Source organism: Zingiber officinale, chromosome 4B (genome assembly GCF_018446385.1).
Source record: "Zingiber officinale cultivar Zhangliang chromosome 4B, Zo_v1.1, whole genome shotgun sequence".
Classification (NCBI taxonomy): Eukaryota; Viridiplantae; Streptophyta; class Magnoliopsida; order Zingiberales; family Zingiberaceae; genus Zingiber; species Zingiber officinale.
In genome coordinates, this window is record NC_055993.1 from 133,874,882 (window position 1) to 133,892,459 (window position 17,578).

A 17,578-nucleotide genomic window follows, 5' to 3' on the forward strand; every position below is an offset into this window, starting at 1 on the left:
TTGATTTATCCGATATGGAATAATTATATTAAAATAAATAAATTTAACTTAATAAAAATTAATATTTTTATTTTTTTGTTAATTTAATCAAAAGTATTTACATCTGATAAAAATGATTATAATATTGTCAAACTCACTGTATTAGCGCTACTTGCAACGACTATAATAATATAAAAATAAAACTAGTTTTAGAGTAAAAAAAATAATATATGATGTTATTTTAATTTAAAGTATCTTACTATAATGATAATTGATGTTTTTTTTATCCTAATGTTTATTTGTTTATTTATTTATTTTTATTTTTTCTAATCCTACACTCTACCAACTCTCACGTGCATTTGATTGAAAATTATTCTTGATAATTAAAATTATTTACTTAAGATTATCAATAAAATAAATAATAATTTATATCTAACATGTTAGCAAAAAAGACATGTTCTATAATATAAAAACTTTAATGTCTGATTGGGTAGGGATTTTCGACATTAACTCTCCGATATTCAAATCAATTTTCGATGATTAGAAAGATAGAGAACTGTAATCAAAGTGTGTAGAAAATGAAGTTGTGCATATCTCCATCTATAGATGGAAACCTCCTTTTATAGCGTCACTGTAGTGTCTGTGTATACATCTTAAAGTGTAGACATGTTTTCCCAAATGTCCTAGAAAAAGACAAGTCACAAATTATCTCTAACATCATTCCTTAATATCTCTGATATCATTCCTTAAGTAGACATAAAACTTTATGATATGACAGTCTAAATTTTTTTAAAGTACGATTTACCTGCTTGACATACTCTGTTGTCAGCGACACAAACTCCCAAAATGATATAACAAGATAGTTGGTGGGTCCGCATGCGATCGACCTGCTACTGCTCGACCGAGTAGTCTTAGCCCGGATGTAATGAACAGAGTTATTGTCCTACATTCCTTTCAACTGTACTGTCGTCAAAGGGTTGCCCTTTGTTCGACCGGACATACCTTCAGCTCGAGGGCAGTGGATCGGGAGAATTGCTACTTCACTATAGTCTTAGTCGCGAGTTTTCAAAAAGCAATTGTTCAAACACGATCTAGACCAACCGGATAGTCACGCCTGGACAAATAACCACTGCTTAGCTTAATGGGTTTGCTTCATGGGTCTAGACTTTTGACTGCTTTAACTTTGACCTTTATGTCAACTGTTTTCTTCTATTTTGATCCATTAGTGGAGCCCCTCTTCATCAAATACGATAGTTAAAATTTTTTTATATCAATTACTTTATCTATTCTTTAAATTTTATATTTATGTATAACATTTGAGAAAGAATTTTATTTCTTAAATATTATATAGAAGGGAGAAAAAATAAAAAAAATTAATATATGATATAGTAAAAACGAGATATGTAAATTTAATAAAATATTTTTTTTTCTAAATCATTATTTTTTATTTATTAACTTCACGTGGATGATAATTGTGAGTGCAGACGCGCATCGCCCCAAAAAATGCCAAATGGTCCTCCGACAAAATAATAAAAAATTCAATTGAGTGAATAAATAAATACAGCAGCTGGTCGTGGTCACGGTCATAGTGCATGCAATATACGCTAAATTAATGGGCCAAAATGCGAATAAACTGTCGGAATCCGATAACGACAGATCAAGCACCGCCACAGACATCAACAGCAGTCAAACGGCAGCGAAGATGGCGACGATCCAAAGGAGTAGGGCCGAGCCGGAAAGCATGATGCTGCTCGCTGCGCGCGCTCCGTTCTGCATTATGATGGCACAATCGTCATGGTTTTGATTTGATTTCGAGTTTTAGCTACGTGCTACTATGTATGTGTTAGATTGTTACTGTACCACTTCGTCGGCGGCGACGCTGGGTCCAGGAGAGGCAGCGTCGGACGGCGATGCGGCGAGCGGGGCCAGGGAGCTCGGAGCGGGAGCCACGGCTTTCTTACCCTTCTTCTTCTTCTTCTTCGGCTTGCTTGCGGCGGGGGCAGGTGTCTCGGAGGGCACTGGTGACTCTGTGGCCGGGACCGGAGTGGAGGGGATGACGGGGGCCGCGGCGGGGGGTACTGAGGTCGCGACGGGTGCCGCGACCGGCACCGGAGCTGGAGGCGTCGCAGCGGCGGCGGGGGAGGTAGCCGGCGGCGTCGCGGCTGGAGCAGTGGCGGGGGCGGTGGCATTTGGGGGTGCGGTTGGCGGGGGCGTCGCCGGTGCCGTGGCTGGAGGCGGTGTAGTGACTTTGGCGGCGGGAGCAGTCGCAGGAACGGGGGAAGGCTGCGTGGGCGCAGGAGCGGTAGGTTTGGAGGGGGCGGAGGCGGGGACGGGAGTGGTGGTTTTGGCGGTAGCAGGGGCGGTGGCTGCGCCGGCGGCTTTGGAGGGCGCCGCCGCGGGAGACTGGGCGCTAGCGGGAATGGTCGCCGCAGCGGCGCACAGGAGGAGCGAGAGACAGAGGATGGCTGGGCGGCGATCCATCGTCGGAGGGAGGAGGAGGAGGAGGAGTGAAAGGGACTGAGCCGTGAGCCGTATATGTAGAATGAAGAGTAGCGTCGGGACGGATGGGGCCCAGCAGCAGTGGCCGTGTTCGCGAAGGCACATGGGGCGCCAGCTGTGAGGAAGAAGGTTTGGTGGGTTCGGGGAGATGGACGGTGGATTTGAGGGGGTGGGAGCGGGAGGTGGATGCCGTTGTTAAATGCGGCGTGGGGTTAGAGCAGGCTGGCGTTCCTCGCGCCGGGACGAATCTTGTCTCGCGCCGGGACAAATATTCGATTCAGCCTTTTGCCACTGACCGACCGTTGCGGATTTACTCGACTCCGTCTCTCTCTAGAGAGTGACCGTTGCGCTGATGTTGCTGGACGGGCAACGGGCAACGGGCAACGGGCAACGGGCAACGGGCAACGGGCAACGGGCAACCGCGGTAGAAATGGATCCTGCTGGGTTAGGTACCACCGACCAGTCTTAGAGTTTCTTTTACCAGTATTGGTGTGGCAATTTTTAGACTTTTATTCATTATCATAAAAAATAGGTGTAAAAAAAAAATAAGGATTTTATTTTAACTTTTTATTCTTAAATCTCTTTACTTATCCAGTCATATCAATTTTAATCAATTTTTTTAATATTAATTAAAACTACTTCAATATTAGTAAAAAAAAAAGTTAATAAAAAATTACTCCAAACAATGTAGAGTAATTTTAGAAAAGGTTTGATCAAAATTGTTAATTCAATAAAAATTATTATAATAGTGTTAGTCAGGTGGAAGAGTAATTTAAAAAAATCAAAGAAAATACTTTTTAATATATTTTTCAATATAAAATATTTTTTACAATAACAACAACAAAAAATCTACTTTTTATCAATTGCCCAAATTTAGTTGTCCTTTTTTTTTTTTTTTTATAATATGTAGATGATCTTTTCTCTTCATTTATTTATTTATCTATCAAATAAATTTGAAGAACCCGAATTGATTTTTAAAATATTTATCTCTATTAAATTTTAAACTTTATTTTTTTTTTAAAACTATTTTTAAAATATTTTATCACGGCACTTACTATCCTTTTTCGTTCTTGTTGTTCCTATATCCATGCTCACGCACACTGAGCTGTGGAAGAAAGAGGTTCGAGGACATACCTACTGAGCTCTATGGTTTTGTCTTCACATGGGAAAAGTCTTAAAGCACCTCTTCCTTTAAGATCTACCTAAAGAATGCACATGCTTCTCACATCTCTTTAAAATATCTAGCTAGTAATTCTGATCTACAGTTTAGTTTAATCCAACTGCACTACAACCCACTCACTCATATGCCTCCTCTCCTTTCAATACTGACAGACATTGATTTGTTAGAGGGCAATGCATTCACAACTCGACTACAAAATAAAGGTATTGGGGCAAATCTCTTATATCCCAGCTTTGAGAGGTTTACAAGAACCATTCCTCTCAAATACAATAAAGTGAGAATAACTTCATTAGGTAAAGAGAGAATAAGGAGCTAGGGCTTGAGTTGAAGCCTTCAATCTTGATTCAAGCCATTGAAAGCTTTAACAATGTTATCATTTGATTTGAGGAGTATTGATAATTTCTTGTGCAACCTAACTAGCTCAAAGATTCCCAATATGTTTTATAATGAGCACTCTAATGACTCCAATCATTCATCGCTAGTTTATTCAAACACCCACTAGTCGATTAATGAAGCAAATGTTACTATTAGCAGCCAAAGACTATTTATTGAATACTTTTTAGTCGGCAACATATTCTAATTAGGGGTGAGTAATAGAAATAATCAACCGTATTGAATTAATTCAGAAATTTGATTCATTTTATTTAAAAGTTCAATTTTTATTTTAAAAAATTAATTATTTTGATTAAATGGGAATTCTAAAAAATCAATTAAATTGATTTTTTTTATTAAATAATAAAAATATTAAATATTTTAAATTTTTATTAATTCAATTAAGTTTTTATTAAAAAATTATAATATTTTTTTTAAAAAAATTGATTATCAATCAAATTAATCGATTTTGTATTTGTTTAATTTTAATAGTAAAATTTGATTGATTGGTAAAAAAAAAAAAAGAAGTTCCCTGAATTAGATTTTAGATAGTTCAGTTCGATCAATTTGATTTTAATCCAATGCTCAATAGATTAGTTTTTATCGTCCAATGCTCCTCATCTTAGAGTCCACTACATGTTAAACCTACAACACATCAAATGCACTAAGTTCCTCGAGCTAGCTAGCTACACAAAATATAGTCCTCCATACCTTGTAGTTCATCTTATTTTAAGCCAACCTAAAATCCACCTCAAGTCAAATCTCTTGTTGATTGATTGCATCAACCACTCTAAGCTTACTCCATGTTATCCAATTCTTTGCGCCTCAAAGTCCTTGTACCAATCCTCGTAGGCCATCAGGCACACAATCTCCATGATTGCATGCGCAACCTCCCAATGTTTCTTTCCCTATAGTGTCCTCCAAGCTCCTTCAAGGATCTAACACTCATTTTAGCCCTTCGATCTATTGAGCACACGTCAATCAGCACCATGTGCAGTATGACAAGTCCTTGCATACTTGATAAACACATCAAGAACATGTTAACACAATTGCTAATCCTAGATAGTCCTTAAACATCACTATGAACAATGTCACCAAGGATGAGAGGACTCAAAAAGGATTAATGAGGATATGAACTTTGGACATGTTAAGACAATTGACACACTTCATATTGAAAATCCAGTCTTTATTGATCGAGGGAAACAATTTTTACAAGTACAAGAAATTTAAATGCCGTAACCTGTAGTTCCGCTCCGTCATTATATTTCTTATTTTGGCAGGAAACCATACGGGAAATTTTTGGTTTTGTCTAATAGGGACACATCACTCTCCGAAGGTAAAGGTCTGCGTTCAACTTAGTACTGCCAATAGTCTTCCCAATTTCAGAACCTGAAATTCACACAAATGTGGAAAGAAATTAGTAATGCAATTCAAATCTTCTATAAGCTTGCTTACCAGCAAAAACTGGGATAAACAACACAAAACCAAACTTATATCCTTCGATAAAAGTCACAAGAGGAAAAGACCCATCTGCAATCTGAACAATGGCACCATTGGAACACAGAATGTATTCATCAAACACTAAAATGATTTTAGTAATATGACTGGAGGTCCTGAATCACTGATCCAGAACTTCTTTTCCTTCCTTTCTCGGCACTGAATTGTGAAAGCATTACCTTTCTGTGCCATTGTTACTGAGCTGGCCCCAGAAGAGTATTATTGAACACTTTGTACCAAAACTTGAAGCATCTTGTAGCATTTCCATTTGTTCTTTATTGAATGGACTTGATTCTAAGGAAGCATGGAATTCAGCGCCAACAACATTGGTTCTACTTAGGGATGGCAATTTTCCCCGTGGATTTGGGCCCCACGGGGAAAACCCGAAATGGGGATGGGGATCCCCGATTTTTCGGGGATGGAGCGGGTATGAGAATACTATCCCCATCCCCAAACCCGCCCTGAATATTATTATTATTAATATTAATAAATAATAATATGATTTTTTTAAAAAAGTATTAATAATAGTGTTAATATTAATATTAAAATTTTTGAAAATATGATTAATAATAATATTATTAATATTAATATTATCATTAATAATTATTATTAAATAATAATAATAATAATATAAATTAAATTTGGGAATGAAGCGGGGATGGGGGCGGGGATGGGGATTCGATCCCCGTGGGTTCGGGTTCGGGTTCGGGGAATCCTCGAACCCGAAAAAATGAGAACATGACGGGGATGGGAATGGCAAACCTGCCCCCGCCCCGCCCCATTGCCATCCCTAGTTCTCTACTCTGTCTTGAGAAGAACAAAAGATTTCAAATTAACTAGCATCCCAAGAATATTCCAGTATGTTTATTTCTGCATTCTGTTCTCTTTAAGGTGACGTTTGATTTAGAGGTTTGAGAATGAGGGAATGGATTCATTCCCAAACCTTGTATTTGGTTGATGGGAATGAAATCAAAATTTTGGAATGAAACATAAAAATTTGGGTATGGATGAAACTCATCCTCTCTCTTGGGTTTTGATGGAATGAGAATAAGAATTAAGTTTTAGACGAAAATACCCTTAGTATATTTGTTCAATTTTTCTTTCATTTCATTCTCTCTCTTTATTCTCTCTCTTCATTCTATCATCACATTTTCTCTCTCAACATACTCTCTCTCCTCATTTTCTCTCATCACACATTCTCTATCATTTTCTCTCTGTATTCTCTCTCATCACACACTCTATCTCTCTCATTATTTTATCTCTCTTTATTTTTCCATCATACTTTTTCGCTCATCATACTTTCTCTCTCCTCAATCTCTCTTACCATACTCTCTCTCCATATTTTATCTCAACATACTTTCTCTCTCCTCATTCTCTCTCATCACACATTCTCTACCATTTTCTCTCTGTATTCTCTCTCATCACACACTCTCTCTCATTATTTTCTCTCTTCATTTTTTCATCATACTCTCTCTCATCATACTTTCTCTCTCCTCAATCTCTCTTACAATTCTCTCCATATTTTCTCTCTTTTCATTCTCTTTAATCACACTCTCTTCTCATTCTTTCTCATCACATATTCTCTACCATTTTCTTTCTATATTCTCTCTCATCACACACTCTCTCCTCATTTTCTCTCATCACACTCTCTCTCCTCATTTTCTCTCATCACACTTTCCCTCTCTTCATTTTTTTCATCATACTTTCTCTCTCATCACATTTTCTCATCATACTTTCTCTCCTCAATCTTTCATTTTCTCTCATCACACTTTCTCTCTTTATTTTTTCCAATCACTCTTTCTCTCTCAACACACTTTCTCTCTCATTATACATTTTCTTTTCTCAATCTCTCCTATCACACTCTCTCCTTATTTTCTCTCATTACCTTTCTGTGCCATTGTTACTGAACTGTCCCAGAAGAGTATTATTGAACACTTTGTACCAAAGCTTGAAGCATCTTGTAGCATTTCCATTTGTTCTTTATTGAATAGACTTGATTCTAAGGACATAAGGAATTCAGCGCCAGCAACATTGGTTCTACTCTGTCTTGAGAAGGACAAGAAGATTTCAAATTAACTAGCATCCCATGAATATTCCAGTATGTTTATTTCTGCATTCTGTTCTCTTTAAATGATCGCACCAGGGACAATTGTTTCTTCACTAAGTGTTTTGGTTATTTGGTTGTTGCTCCTCGAGCAAAATTAGATTGAGGTCCTTGGGTTGCCAGAGCAGAACTCTCAGTGTCTGACTAAATAAACGGAGAACCTAACATGAATTTTCTTTGGGTTTCCCCTATTCTTAGTCAGCAGAAACCTAACCGGTCAGAGCTTAGATATTCAGAACCCTTCCCCTAACTTCATCAAGATCCCGATTTAGTCCCCATGAGAAATGTTTAGAGCTTTCTCCTGAATATGTTTGTACAGTTCCTGTATTATAACAATTCCAATTAACATCCTCTAACATGTCTATTTGTTGCCAATATGGTGAAAGCATATTGAAATAATTTGTAAGCATTGGGTTTCCTTGGTTAAGCTCTTGTAAAATGTTTTAATCTCAAAGATAGCAGGGGTGTTATCCTCATTAGGGTATGTCTCATCAGTTGCATCTCAGATATCCTTAGCAATCTTTGTAATGAGTTTAGAAGCCAGCAGATCACCATGTCATTCTACCCGTTCCAGGTACGACGACAGGGGCTAACTTTTATGGTTGCACAGAAGCTCCTATCAGATGGTCTTTCTTGACTTTACCATGAACAAAGATCATCATGGAATGGGACCAATGGTTGAAACTATGATTGATAAATTTATGATCAGTGATAGGAAGTATAATACTTTCAGAAACACAGATTTGGTGTGACATTACAGTATAGAATCAAAAATAGGATTGGAGGTTTCACTTTTAACTTCACTGTCCATAAAACATGAAGAAAGTGGATCATTGTACAGTATGTTTGGGAAGGAATGACCCAGATTGATGCTGTGTACCACAAAGATTTTATTCCAATAATCTCTTTAATAAAAAGATGAAAACCTGTGGGTATATACAGCAATAATAAAATGCATGCCTCATATGCTGTTATTTTGTAGAGAGATGAGTTATTCTCCATAAAATCAGGAGAATATCTTTCACCTCAATCAAGAAATAAATCTATCTTAAAACAGTATATAAACACCTAAAACACTGTATTAAAAAAATGTACAGCTCTTAAACACAGGAAATTTCAAAATAAAAATAAAATTTAAGTAGAATGGAAATAAAATTTGGTTATACTTTACCATAAATACATTAATTTCTATGAAAGCCACTGACTAAACTTGTCGGGTAAAATTATTATTACTTGATGCCACTGTCAAACAAAATGTTTAGACAAACTGTCACAAATAAGATTTTCATAGTGATCGGGCTATCAAAGGATAGCTTTCCTTGATGAAGAAAACAATCATCATAGAATTGAAGTTCTAAATATAATTATTTTCTTGTTCCAACTTAGTTATTTTTCAGTGTCTTAGTTATTTTTCCCAACATCCTAAACAATAGTCTTATCAGGTTTGATGTTTTACCATTTATCCACTGAAGTCATCCATCTTCTGATTATTAATTATACAATTCTTGAAGGCCAAAGACAGGAATGAGGTACAAAATATCTAATTTCATTCCTTCAGCCAAACTACAAAGTAAATATTCCTATGCCATTTCTACTTTATGGCATACCCAAAGCATAACTGTTTTCATCTGTTGACCAATTCCTTGAACCAAACATCGATATAGGAGCTGAAGTATCCTGATTTTATTTGCATACTAGTTTTGCTATGTATTATTGAGAAATAACTTGTTCCTCAAGGAAGTTAATTGGCAAAATATGTGTAAGACCGGGGATCAAGCATTGATACTATGGCAAACAAGGCACATGACATTGTCTGTAGCATAATTATGATGATGAGTCATTGTGAAAACCTGCTTGCCATTATAATTTGTTTTTAATTTTAGAAATTTCTCCATCTGAGTAAATGCCTAATAAGCAGAAACCGTAATATTAGATTGATGACTGAAACTGGAAAATAAATCATGCATGAATCTAAGTCCCATATACAAATAATGTGTACTTGGAAGGAAAAACAACTTAAGAATTTTCTACTAACATTTACTAGTCCAATCTAGAATTAGGATCAGATTACGTTCAGATCATAGAATGTAAGCAGTACACAGGCAATGTAGAATCTGTTGGGAGTTTACTTGAATAAATGCATATCACATGATGACTAACACTCAAACATATAATACTTTTAGATGGCATAAGCAACGGTTGCTATGAATTGTGTTGAATACTTTCGAAGATTCCCTTAATTGTAAGAATTATGATTGATTTGATTAGCTTGAATATAAGGATTGTGATGGATTGTAATCAATGATTGATAGACATACCATAATTATAGGATCCTCTTTCCCTCTTTATCTATATAAATACATACATGTAAGCGGATTATCACTGACGTCATGTTTTGCCTATTTCAATGTTGACGCCCTTTAATTCCGATTTTGGTGCCTAACGCCCTGTGCAGCTGATTCCAGCATCGATGTCCTTTTCTGTCGATTTCGGCACCGACGCCCTATGCTGCCGATTGCTGTGCCGACGTCCTTTTCTGCCTTGGGTTCTTCATGTGACCACGGACCGTCCTGACACCAGTTTTTCCTCCTCTTCCGACACTTGGCTATGACTGCTCGCGGTTGTGGGTTCTTTCGAGGTCGTAATAGTAGTCGCGGTCGTGGTCGTGGAACTGATACCACTAGGAGTAGTCGTTCGTATGTTCACTGTGGATGCTCCTACTATGCCTCCGAGAAGTGTTGGACGAAGTTTGGTAAGCCTGACTAGACTAATAATGCATCTACTGAACTATTGACTTCATCACCAGACACTAGCGGTCATGATGATATGGTCTCTGTTTCTCGTATTGATTATGAGAAATTACTTCTCTCTTCTGCTAGCATTCCCTCAGCCACTGCTGCCTCATCCTCTCTAGGTGCATTTGCTATGTCTCGTGATAAGTCTTGTATGTTGAATTCTGGTATGTTTGCTCATATTACAGGTAACAAGTCTATTTTCTTTTCCTCTTTTGTTTCCTCATTTTTATTCCCTGTTCGTCTAGCCAAAGACACCTATTCTCCAATTACGAGCAGAGTTGTTTACTGTCCATAAGACAGCTAACAAAAGCTCACAACTGTTTAGTATATTTTTATCCATCCTATTATATTATTCAGGACTTGCACATGAAGAGGATAATTGGTGGAGGATATGAGAGTGATGGTCTATACTATCTGGATTAGGTTACACCTGTAAGTTCCCAGACACTCTCAACAATTGTGTCTCCTTATCGGTGGCATTGTCGTCTAGGTCACCCATCTTCTTTCCCTCTCAAAAGTTTCGTTCCCGTTCCGTCTACTGATTTCCAGTGCGAGTCCTATGAGTTCGACAAACACCATCATACTTCTTTTCCTTCTAGAGTTGATAAACGTAGTTCTTTTGCTTTTGAACTTGTTCATTGTGATGTTTGGGAGCCTAGTAGAGTTGAGTCGAGAGGAGGTTTTTAGTATTTTATATTTTTTGTTGAAGATTATTCTCGCATGACTTGGTTATATTTACTCAAAAATAGGAGTGAGGTTCCTGAGATGTTAACATCATTTTATAACGAAATAAAAACTCAAAATTCGATTGCCTTGCGCATTCTTCGTACTGATAATGCACTTGAGTTCACTCATAAGACTGTTTATATTCTGTAAGTCTCATGGAATAAATCAATCCTCTTGTTCATACACTTCCCAACAAAATAGAGTTGCTGAATGCAAAACTCATACTCTTGTTTGTCACATGTATGTTCTTAAGTTTTTGTGGGATGATGTTGTACTGACAGCTTGCTTTCTCATAAATAGGATGCCTCCTATTGTGTTGCATGGGGATATCCCCTTCTCTTGTCTTCATCTTGACAAATCTCTTTTTCCTGTCCCTCCTCGCATATTTAGTTGTGTTTTGTTCATGATTTCTTCTCGTTTGGATAAGTTGTCTTCTCGCTCTATTAAATGCATCTTGCTTGGATATTCTTGCACACAAAAAAGATAATGTTGTCTTGACCCACTTACAAAAACACATTTACACTTGTGATGATGTTACGTTTTTTTGAGTTCCAACCATACTTTTTCGTAGCTCAGTCACATGATACATTAAGCATCTCCTCCGTTACCTATCCCACAATCCATATCTCCCACTACAAATGCTTCTTCTCCTAAACCATTGCAGCTGTACACGAGGAGAGCTCAGCCAGAACCAGATTCATGTCCCTCACCTCCTCTTCCTGTAGATCCCGATGACCCGATGGCCCCTCCAATATTGATCTACCTATTACTAAGGTATTTGATCTTGCGCTACTCATCCTTTGTCTAATCATATTTCGTTTGATTACCTTGGTCCTACATTCCATGCTCTTGCTGTTTCTCTATAATCTACAAAAGTTCCAACTTCCTACTCCAAGGCTTATCAACACTCGGCTTGGCGAATTGTAATGGATGAGGAAAGTCCGCCCTTATCTCTCGTGGTACTTAGGAGCTGATGGTTGCACCACCTTCTGTTGATATTGTTGTCTGGTGTTTTCTCTAAAATTTAAAGCTGACGGTACTGTTGATCGATACAAAGCTCGTCTGGTGGTCAAAGGATTTACACAGATTTATGGTGTTGATTACTTTGAGACGTTCTCTCCTATTGCTCGCCTGAATTCTATTAGAGTTCGATTCTCCTTAGCTGTCAATCAATTTAAGCCAATGTATCAGCTAGATGTGAAGAATGTCTTTCTTTATGGTGATTTGCACGAGACTGTGTTTATGGAGCAACCTCCAGGGTAACTTGCTCGGGAGAGAATGCTACTATGGTTTACAAGCTTAAAGAAACTATTTATGGTCTTAAACAAAGCCCTAGAGCCTAGTTTAATATATTTAATAATATAATCAGTGTTGTCAGCTTTAAACAGTGCAAATCGGATCATTCTATGTTTGTACGACATAGAACGAATGAGATTATCATTCTTATTGTTTATGTTGATGGCATCCTAATATCTGACAATGATATATCTGGGATAGACGAAACTAAGAAGTATTTGCAGCAACACTGTGATGAGGGATATGGGACCTCCTATGTATTTCTTGGGAATTAAAATTGCTCACAACAAATCTAGAGTTTCATTATGCCAACAGAAGTATGCTATAGATTTACACAAAGAAACTGGATTGCTTGAAACGAAGACGGTCGATACACCTATGGATATCAATTTAAGTGTTTGGGTTGTTACTGAAGAGTTCTTTGAGGATAAGGCAAAATATAGATTGTTGGGAAACTCATCTACTTAACAGTAACAAGACCTGACATCTCTTTTGCAGTTGGAATAATCAGTCATTTTATGGATAAGCCAAAGTAAGCTCACTAGGATGTCGCTATCAGGATTCTTAAGTAAAGGATTATCATTTAAGAGAAATTGGCACATAAAGATCAAAGCTTATTCTAATGTTAACTAAGCTGGATCTAAGACCAACAAACGGTCCACTTTTGAATATTGCACTTATGTAAGGGAAAATCTAGCAACATGGCGAAGTAAGAAACAAACTGTTGTTGCTAGGCCGACTGCCGAGGCTGAGTACAAGCTCACTCTGTAACTGAGATGTTATGGCTGAAGAATCTTCTTGAAGAATTAGGGTTCACCTACAATGAACCACTGCCGATGTATTGTGATAATCAAGCAGCTATTAACATTGCAAGTAACCCAGTTATTCATTAGAGTACAAAACATATTGAGATTGACTGTGTCACTTTATTCGTGAATGTATAACGAGCTAGAAAATTGTCACTCCATTCACATCATCATCCAACCAAGTTGTCGATGTCTTCACTAAAACATCAGGACGAAAATTATTCTTGGAACTTTGTGACAAGCTGAATATAATTGACATATATGCTCCAGCTTGAGGGAGAGTGTTGAATACTTACAAAGATTCCCGTAATTGTAGGGATTATGATTGATTTAGATTAGCTTAATTTTATGGATTGTGATTGATAGATATACCATAATTATAAGATTCTCTTTCCCTCCTTATGTATATAAATACCAACATGTAAGTGGATTATGGTGTGGAGAAATATATAGGCTCTTTCTCTTTTACAAATTGCATAGGTTATGTTAAACAAAATGGGAAATCTATAATTTACTTCACAGAGACAGTAAAATTAAAACTGAAAACATACTTTATACAGTGCAGTCAAAATCGAAGGGTGAAAACATATATAGTTGAAGCATGCCCATTGTCATCATCATCATCGTAATTGATAATGCTCTAAAATAGGCAGAAATGAATTCCAATGAATTGACAAGTGAAAAAGAAACAGTGTGTTTCAAATTAGCAATTTGGTCATAAACAGTGAACATAATAAACGTGGACAAATTTTTCAGAGGGACGACATGAAACAAAAATCCAACAGTTTGCACTTTCAAGCAGACAATTTGGACAAAAAGTAGATGAAAGCACCAAGGATGCCTAAGATAACTGCTCCAAATCATAGGTATCAAGTTGACTATAAGAGAAACAATTTCAATAATTAAACAAAAGCAGCTAAGCATTCAACAGTCACAGGGAAAGAAGATAACCATTAACTCTAATCAGTATAATATACCTTCAACTCAAGGTTTGGTAGGCTCGTCATCATCTTCAATATCCCAACTCAGATCCTCATCTTCTTCGACAACAATGGGCCTCTTGCGCAAATCTCGATTTAGAGGGCTTACGCTAGTCTCAGCAGATTTTGTCTCATCATGTTCACCAAGATTCTCAATCTCATCCCACTCAAGATCTTCCACCTGCGCAGAAGGTTGGCTTGAGCCAAAGTAATGGCTACTGTCCTCGACTGACTCACCAGTATCCACCTTCCCTCTTTGATCTGTCTTATCATCTGACCTTAAGCTTATGCCATCACCTGCAAATTCAGACTTCGATTGCTTTTCCAAATTGGAAGTCTCATCAACATTTTCTGTTGAAGCTTCCAATTTGTCGACTTGAGAAACCTCGGCATGTTTCTCTACCCTGACAAGCTCAGATTTAGTATCTTCTTTTCGGATCTCCTTATTCTTCTGACTCTCATCTGCATTTGCTGAATCTGAAGTCGCACCATTGTCATTTTTGTTCGAAGCATCCAAGTCTTGAACCTGAGACACCTCCACATTTTTCACGCTTGGAATAGGCTCATTGTTCATTTGGTCTTTCTGCTCCATCTTGACAATCTCATCCTTCTTTACTTCCACTGTCTTTTCGTTAGCCTGCCTGAAGTCCCTCCCTTTCTTGTCGTCATCGTTCTTACTTTCTTCATCAGTTTGGTCATCATCACCCACTTCCCAGCTCAAATCCTCCTCTTCATCCCCTGAAATTACCCTTTTAACAAGCTTTGCCCTTGCATCCTCTGCTTGCTTGAGCTTGTGGACACGATAGTAATAGCGGAGCCAGAAGGTCTCGTAATCCATCGATCGCGGCACCAGCTTCTCGAGAAATCCCTCCAGCGCCCCATTCTCGAAGCACAGCTTCTCGATCTCATCCTCTTTCGTATCCAAATCAAATCCCAACTTCCAATTATTGAAACCCTGGACATCCTCCGGCTCCTCTGAGAAGGTATTCATGTCGGACTGGATCGCGACGACCTGCACCTCGAACCGGCTGTACCTCATCGAAGCAGGGGTCCCGCTCTGCTGCCCATGATCGGAAGAGTACCGGTCGCTGCCGCTGCCCTCGCCCTCCATCGCCAGGATAGATGCCTTACCCTGCGAGATCAACTCTTCCGTCCCCCGCCAGACGGAGCCGCCGAACTCGTCGATGGCCTGGCCGACGGACTCGAGCGATTCCTGGGCGGCGGAGGCACGAGCCTCCAGCGAATCTGGGAGGTGGCGCACCGCTTGCGAAGCGACCTCCCGAAGCGCCTCCGTCTCCTTCTTGAGGCCGGACCCGAACTCCTCCAGATCCCGGCGGTAGGTCTGAATCACCGACTCGGACTTGGTGGCGAAGGTCTTGATGAGCCCTCTCCAACCGCTGTTGCCGCCTGTCTCGTTAGCTTCCGGAAGGCGGCTGGGTGATTCCGTCGGAGATTCATGCTGCGGGATGGTCGCCGGATCGGACGCGAAGACGGACTTGAAGAAATCCATGGCGACAGATCTCTCGCGTCACCTGCGGTGCGACCGGCGTCTTTATACGGTAAGAATTTATTGGATTTAAAAAATATATATTGTAATTTTATATTAAGATTGCAAATGTTTTATAAATTAAAAATAAAATTGTTTAGTATTATTCCTATAACTTTTTAGGATATATTTATTTGGGCATGAGGAGATAAATAAGAAAAGAGAATGAATTTTTAGAATTTTAACATCAGTATTAAGTGTAAAATTTAAGATTCTCTCTTGGAAAGAGATGGGAAATCCTATTCCTTGGACCATTTTCAACCACAAAATCTATTTTGATATATTTTCAACACTAATTTGTTATCATTTCATTATCAAAATTTTTTCCAATTCTAACCATACATATCATTTCCTACACTGAAAATAAAATTCCTTAAAATATTCTATTTTTCCATCTTATAATTTATTATTCAACATACATATTAATTTGTTAAATATTTTTATTGAAATAATAATTACTATTAAAATTAATAATTTTATGTACATAATAATTATTTTTTATGATATTATATTTTTAGTTACACGAAAATAAAAATTAGTACTTTCATTCATAATTTTGGTGGAAATAGTTTAATAGATATACTAATATTTAAAGATAATACACCATCATAAACAGTTAAGATAATTTTTTAAAAATATTTTCACAAAACAAATAACACTTGATTAAAAATATATCATTATGAACCTTAATTATTAGAATTACGAAATTCTTACCACAAATACTCAATTAATGTATTTCTAAAGGCAAAGTGAGGAATTTTATTATATCATGTAAAATATTTTTTTTGCCAAAAACATAGAAGTCCTATAACAATTGCAAGGCGTGATTGGAGCACTCCAAATGCTCGCTCAACATCTTTTCTACATGCCTCTTGTTTTATTGCAAACAACTTATTCTTTGTACCGCGTGGATCTTGAATTGTTTGAACAAGTATAGACTATTTTGGATATATACCATTAGCTAAATAGTAACTCATGTTGTACTCTTTTCCTTGAATGACATAACCAGCAGGGGGAGTAATACCTTGAGCAAGGTTGGAAAAAAGATGAGAAGACTCCAATACATTAATGTCATTATTAGACCCGGGTAAACCGAAATATGCATGTCATATCCAAAGATCATAATTAACTATAACTTCTAGAATAATTGTTGACTTTCCACTATGACCAAAATATTGCCCAGCCCATGCTGTTGGGCAATTTTTCCACCTCCAATGCTTGCAATCTAGACTACCTAACATACCAGAAAAATCACGCCGCTCACCAATATGAAGAAGCTTGGCAACATCATTAGCATTGGGTGATCGCAGGTACTATCCTCCAAATACTTCAACAACAGCACGACAAAATCTTTTCACACTTTCTATGACAGTTGATTCTCCTTTTTTGATGTACTCATCAGTAGCGTCTGCCAGTACACCATATGCCAATATTCGAAATGAAGTTGTCATTTTTTGTAAACCTGACAAACCAAGTTTACTAACTCCGTCTCTTTTCTACACAAAACAATTATCATGATTATTAACAACATTAAAAATACGCATAAATAATTTTTTTCTCATTCGGAATCTTCTTTGAAACATTGCAGCATTATATATAGGATTTTCAACAAAGTAATCATTGAATAGATTACAATCAGCAATTTCTCTATTACGATTGATCACTATGTGACCAGGAATAGATCCTTGATGTTTGCCTTTATTGCTTTCTTCACTCAAATGATTCAAAATGACTTGATTGTTTTGACAAATCGCTTGAGTGATAAGCCGTCTGTGCTTCAAATATTTCATCATCTTCA

General features: G+C 37.5%; 2 protein-coding genes across 2 annotated transcripts; both read right to left on the reverse strand.

Moving 5' to 3' along the window:
• Nucleotides 1–1,496: 1,496 nt before the first annotated feature.
• On the reverse strand, nt 1,497–5,719 carry LOC121978721 (lysine-rich arabinogalactan protein 19-like). The gene is made up of 5 exons (XM_042531024.1): nt 5,707–5,719; nt 5,486–5,611; nt 5,358–5,419; nt 1,840–2,690; nt 1,497–1,749 (listed from the first exon to the last, which is right to left on the reverse strand). Coding segments are annotated over exons 1-5 (1,053 nt in total). The 3' UTR covers nt 1,497–1,748.
• LOC121976852 (BSD domain-containing protein C22A12.14c-like) lies at nt 5,200–15,784 on the reverse strand. The gene is made up of 2 exons (XM_042529236.1): nt 14,232–15,784; nt 5,200–5,419 (listed from the first exon to the last, which is right to left on the reverse strand). Exon 1 carries the CDS (start codon nt 15,742–15,744, stop codon nt 14,239–14,241), a length of 1,506 nt encoding a protein of 501 aa, XP_042385170.1. The 5' UTR covers nt 15,745–15,784; the 3' UTR covers nt 5,200–5,419; nt 14,232–14,238.
• Nucleotides 15,785–17,578: the final 1,794 nt, after the last annotated feature.

Bases quoted from the DNA above. Each gene is read 5' to 3' on its own strand.
- LOC121978721 (XM_042531024.1), bottom strand. The intron at 5,420-5,485 runs GTAAGCAAGCTT...TGTGAATTTCAG, and splicing joins GTTTATCCCAGTTTTTGCTG to GTTCTGAAATTGGGAAGACT. The intron at 2,691-5,357 runs GTGATGTGTCCC...AGCCTGCTCTAA, and splicing joins CAGACCTTTACCTTCGGAGA to CCCCACGCCGCATTTAACAA.
- LOC121976852 (XM_042529236.1), bottom strand. From the start codon at position 15,744: ATGGATTTCTTCAAGTCCGTCTTCGCGTCCGATCCGGCGACCATCCCG.